The sequence below is a fragment of the Gavialis gangeticus genome, unplaced genomic scaffold (genome assembly GCF_001723915.1).
Source record: "Gavialis gangeticus isolate Ggan-Ray unplaced genomic scaffold, GavGan_comp1, whole genome shotgun sequence".
Classification (NCBI taxonomy): domain Eukaryota; kingdom Metazoa; phylum Chordata; order Crocodylia; family Gavialidae; genus Gavialis; species Gavialis gangeticus.
In genome coordinates, this window is record NW_017729004.1 from 14,577,225 (window position 1) to 14,583,099 (window position 5,875).

At 39.0% G+C, this 5,875-nt stretch overlaps 1 protein-coding gene across 2 annotated transcripts in view; it reads right to left on the minus strand.

Annotated features, from left to right (window-relative positions):
- Positions 1-5,875, minus strand: part of PRKAG2 (protein kinase AMP-activated non-catalytic subunit gamma 2) — a 375,527-nt gene that overhangs the window by 50,373 nt on the left and 319,279 nt on the right. For both annotated transcript variants that reach the window (XM_019508123.1, XM_019508124.1), the window contains 2 exons: positions 5,791-5,849; positions 3,542-3,587 (listed from right to left, as the gene is read on the minus strand). In XM_019508123.1, coding sequence (XP_019363668.1) covers positions 3,542-3,587; positions 5,791-5,849 — 105 coding nt within the window. The remainder of the gene's footprint in view (positions 1-3,541; positions 3,588-5,790; positions 5,850-5,875) is intronic.

Here is a 5,875-nt window from a genome sequence, read left to right on the forward strand (position 1 = left end):
GGAATTTGGGGGGGGGATGGGGGGGGGGTCACATTCATGGCCTGGAGTCAGCTGACAGAGAACTTTAGTCTTCCCAATGTTAAGAGAAAGGGCCAAAGTTCAACAGGCTTCTATTGATTAGGATCCAGCATGGCCTGGCAATTTTCTTCAGTGTGCACATGGATGGCAGAGTCATCAATCAGCATACTGAAGGTCAAGGATGGCTATTTTGAGTATTTAGGTTTTCAAAAGAAAATGACCCAGATTGAGGAGCCATATGAATGTCAATATCCATTCCAGAAGGAAGGCAGTCCTTAATGACAACCAGGATGACTGTCAAAAAAAAAAAATGGAGAACAGAGTTGGGAGAACAACACATTCTTGCTTGACCCTGGTTTGGATGACAAATGGATCTGTCTCTGATCCACTGCATAGAATGGCCACTGTCATCTGGTCATAGAGAAGTTTCAGAACCTTGATGTACTTTTCAGCACATCCAAATCTGGCCAGTACTTTTCACAAGGCCTCACAATTGAGGGAATCAAAGACCATGGTAACATCCACGAAGACATATACAGGTCCTGATATTGTTTCCAATACTGTTCATAGATCCAGGAGGCAACAAAGATCATGTCAATTGTCCAGTGGGATGGTCTGAAACCACATGGAGACTCTGGCAGGACATCCTCGGCAAGAGGTAGAAGACAGTTCAGCAAGATGTAAGTGAGGATTTTTCCTGCTATGGAAAGGAGGGCAGTACCTTGATAGTTCCCACGCACAGACTCCTTTTTTGAAGATAGTTATGATATTGGCATTCCTCAGGTCCCCAGGGATCTCTTTGCTGTTTCAAATTCAGAGAACAAATTCATGGCGTTTCAGTACCAGTTCTTCACCAGCAGCCTCGTAGACTTCAGCAGATATGTCATCCAGTCCAGTAGCCTTGTTGTTCTTGATGGCGCACCAGACTTCTTCCAGGATAGGAGGGTTATCAAAGGATCCCCTTTTCAGGTTGTTGGGGGATGGACTCAATGGTGGTATTAGCCACCGTCTGTTCATCTGATCAGGAGTGCCTCCAAGTGCTTTCCATCTAGCTTAGATAGATTCACTGTTGCTGAGGACTGCTAAGTCATTCCTGCCTTGTGCAGGGAAGAGGGGGCTGAACCCGATGATCTTGTTAAGTCCCTTCCAGCCCTTACAATCTAGGAAATCCTGTGATTTCAGGAAAGCAGGGTCATTGAAAATTGGGCCATACATGGCTTTAATTACCTGGAAAAAACTATGCATGTCATCTTTGTCAGCATAGAACTAGAGCTCCTTGGATTTATCTTGCCAATGACTTTTGATTTCCCAGATTGTCCTTTGAGCTTTGGCTTTGAGCTGATATGTCGTCTTCTGCTGAGATGAAATGTCATTTTGCCAAGCAGAATGAGCCCTTCTCTTCTGGTTGAGGAGGACCTGGATCTCAGTGTTGCTCTCATCAAACCAGTCTTGGTGTCAATGGGTGGCATAGCCAATGGATTCAACACAGGCCATATGGATGATGATTTTAAGCCCTTTACAGAATTCCTCAATGTTGCTACTATGCCTGCATTAGGGTTATCTGATAACTCTAAAACAGGGAGGAGCACCCAGGTTCTGCCACCACCTTTCACAGTCTGATACTACATGGCCTTTCCCAGAAACAGAGGCACATGGTATGAGACAACTGGCAAGACTGAGTGCTCCTTTTCCCTTTAGGTTTATCAGATAACCCTGATGAAGGCAGGAGCGCACAGGTGTGCTACAATCCATCCCAATCTGGATGTGCACAAGGTCCTTAGGGCAGCTCTACCCATCTTTGATGATGGCAGCACCCCAACTGAGAACCACTGAAGCATGCTAAGCCAGCAATACAGGGTACTATATCACCCCTTTTCAATCATCCAGGACCTCACCCAACCTCCCCCAGTTCTTAAACAGGATACTCGATGACTCAAACTACCTCAGGCAATTCCTTCAGTACACTAGGAAGTACCCCATCTGGGCCTCCCAACCTGAAAGCATCTAGCTTCTGTAAGTAACACCTAACCTGTTCTGCCACCACTCTAGGCTTTTTGTCTCCTTATCTTTCTTGCCAGCTCTGCTCATCATCTGGTAGCTGACCTTATTTGTGAAGAATTAAGTAAAAAAGGCATTAAATACTTCAAGCCGTCTCTGTATTATCCATAACTTGATTGTCTTCTGTGTTCCGTAAGTTTCCTCGGTCTTCCTCTTCTTTTTGACATGCTTGAACAATCCCCTTTTATTGCTTTATGCCCCTTCTCAGTTGAATCTAAAACCATGCCTTGGCCTTCCTGATTTTCTCCTTATACATGTGTGTGATACTCTTATACTCTTCTCTAGAAATATGACCAAGTTTCCACTGTTTGTAGGAGTCCTTTTTGAGTCTCCCTGCGGAGATCCATCTAGCCAGACTGGTCTCCTGTCGCACTTCCTATTCTTCCATCTCAGCAGGATAACTTGCTCCTATGCTTTTCATACAGCATCCTTAAAGTACAGTCAGCTTTCTTGGATTTCTTTTCCCCTTGGATTAGTATGTTGCTGCAAGGTGGGAAGTTTCATATCATGCTCCCTCAGTACCTGATTCAGGCTGTGGTATCTCTGTGGAACACAGCAATAAGATTTCTTACACCTTGTCTTAAGAAAGGTTTCTGTAGATGAAGTACCTCTTACTTGAGGAAAAATACTCCTTTCACTCTGAGGACTTAGATTTGCTTGACACACCAGAATCTAGAGTCATTCCTACACACAGCTAGAATTTGTCCAGGAAGTTTAGCTGTGCCCAAATATAAAGTCAGCCACAGAGCAGTCTAACAACATTTCAGTATATAAACATCCCTATTTTTTATAATAGTATTAGAAACTGAATGTTAGAGACTAAGCATATATGGACAACAAAAATCAGCAACCAAGTACAATATTTAAAACAGGAATGTCTAACCCCAAAATCAACCCAACACCAGTACTGCAAAAAACATATATAATTTTGAAATTTTTACAGTGAAAACTACGATATAGGGAATGACAAAGAAAAGACCAGAGTCAACTGTAACATTCTACACGGTATATTGAAATCAACTGGAGAACTTTATTTAAAAAAAAGCCCTGGATCTGGAAAGAGTTTATATTTAAGAGTTCCTCAAGATGCATGAAAATAAGTCCTTCATGACTTCATACCACATGTAATTATAGCTTAGGATGTTGTTACCAAATTAAAAAAAAAAATAGAGCTTGTAAAGGAAGACTGATCTTGAAGTATGCAATAAAAAGGATCCCAACTACTGTCAAGGCCTGTCTGAATATAGGTTCTTTTCAGTTCACCACCCACAGGATCATTATTTCAAGTGGAACCCCTGTCCCCAAGAAAAGCACAAGCACCAACAGCAAATAGACAAACTCTCTAGATATCCTGCTTTCATTGCACCACTTTAGCAAGAGTTAGGTAGTGTGTAGGATCAAGAATTTCTTTTCCAGAAACAATTGTAGGTTTCCTTAGCAGACTTCAGTAAATAAGTGTTCTTACCCCTCCATGTTTCAATTTTGTGTTCCTCCAATTCATAGATCTGAACCTGCAGATAAATGAAATTTTAACATGCTTAGAACATTTTTTCTGTCTTGCCCATAAGAATTTGGGGTTTAACAGAAATGATTGAGATCAGGATAGCACTTTATATTGCACTGCAGGTAGACAACAGCATAAAGTAAAGAATTTTGGTTGGTGATAATTCTTGAGACAGAATAGCCCAGTCAAGAACAGAACTTACTTTATGGCACTAATACATGGGAGTGGAAAACATTTTTTCACAACCATTTAAAGGCAGATAAAATACACTACAATCACTCAGTATATTATCAAAAGACAGACACAAGCCAAGTAAGTACTTTAGAAAAACCTTTAAAGGTGATCTTTAAGTAACAGTAATAGACACACTGTCTATATCAGCTCACTGAAAACTTCTAAAAAATGCAGTAAGAATTCTTTTCCTAAAGTAGTTGTACTCAAGAAAAATATCCGTGAACGAGTTGGATGTATGCAACTTATGGCATTAAACACAATAAAACAGCTGATTTTTATTGCCCCTAAAAGCATATATAACCACAATGATTTTAAAAAGTTCAAAGTGCAAATCAAACAGTGAAGTGACTCTACCTTCATAAAACTGACATAATTCACAGTTTTTTAAAATACTCCATTTATAATAGCATTAAGCTACTATGCAATAAAAAACAATTCAACAGGGGGCATATTCTTTAATACTTAGTCAAATAGTAACTTACTACATGAATACTCCCACTGAAATTAATGGCATTCCTTGCAAATACACCCAAATAATCAGAAGTGAAGGTTTCAAAATCTAGTTTTACAGGACATTATCCATTTTACTGGCATTTCAATGAAAACTATCACTGAAACACAACTTTAGTTTCGGTGGAACGTGACACCACAATGGTAAAACAAACAGAGACCTCTTACTCTTTACACAGGCCAGTCCCAGCCCATGAACAGGCTGTAATAGCCTTCTATGCTCACATTTTTTCATCTTTATTCAGTTAGCTCTCTTCCTCTGCAATGAACCCCATCCTAAGGCCTGTCTGTAAGACTATCTGTGAAATGATGTACTATGAATAAAGGTTTGGCCCTCATAATACTATGTAAAAGGTTAAGTGTACCTGAAGGCTAAGATTGAGTATTACAATATGGACTCACTGTATGGAAAATTTCTCAGCGTGTAGTAATTCATTAACTGCCTCTTCTATTATAATGCATCAAGAAAAAACTCTAGTGGTCAGTTACTTAATACGGTGGCAGCAGTTTGTATGTTTCCAACTGCTTATGAGCAATAAATAAAATGCCTCAGATGAGCTTACAATTTCTCACAAGAAGCTTTTAGAACAAGTTAAAAATGCTGGCGTCAATTTTAAACAAATCACTGTCATAGGGAATCGGAACTTGACAGCAACAAAAAAATCACATGCCTGCATGTATACGTACATGTGTAAGTGAAGGGGAAATTTTAAAACTAGTATTAACCAGGATGTTAAAATACTGCTTGCAGTCAAAAGGAATGCCCAGAACTGGCTATTTCACGTACAGTGGCCAAATTAACAAACTAGGTACTACTCAAAAGAATGGATTTGACCCACTTATGACATCTACTGTATAAGCTATATTAGATAAATGAAAAACTCACTTACTGAGTCCTTCAGTGTGCATGGTCCTTTTAGCATATTCGCCAAGCTCTGCAAAATAGCCATGAGCTGAAAAGAATTCCTGTGTATTGGCAAGTGAATGGATTTCACCATTAAGATTTTTTAAAGAAATTTTTCATTTCTTAAAATTTTGTAAAGTTTTAAAACTACTGTTCAGTCTTAAGTGAGGGAAAAATCAACTCGATGTTATTTATACATGAAGCCAATTACATGCAAATCATATATTTTGAAATAAAATGAGCAATTAAAAAATTGGACCATGACTAAATACTTTTTCTTGAGTTTTTTTTTTGCTACAGCTAGTTTCACATGGAGTCAGTCCATGTGTTAGCCAGACCTTTCACTCCAAAAACCAGGTAGTAATAATAGTACCAGAATAGGGCCCAGAGTTCAAAATCAAGACCTCACTGTGTTATGCACCACAGAAATGCAATAAAATATTTCTCTAGCAAACAAAGCTTCAGAAGACTTCGCAAATATTATGTAATCCTCAATGCTTTTCATTTCAATTTATTTATATTACCACTGTCAATACCACTATGGCTTGATAGGGCAACTCACCATTGGAGACTTATAGTATCTATGCAGGATGTTAATGAAATCTGTAATTGTTAACATTCCTGTAAAAAAAAAAAAAAAAAAAAAA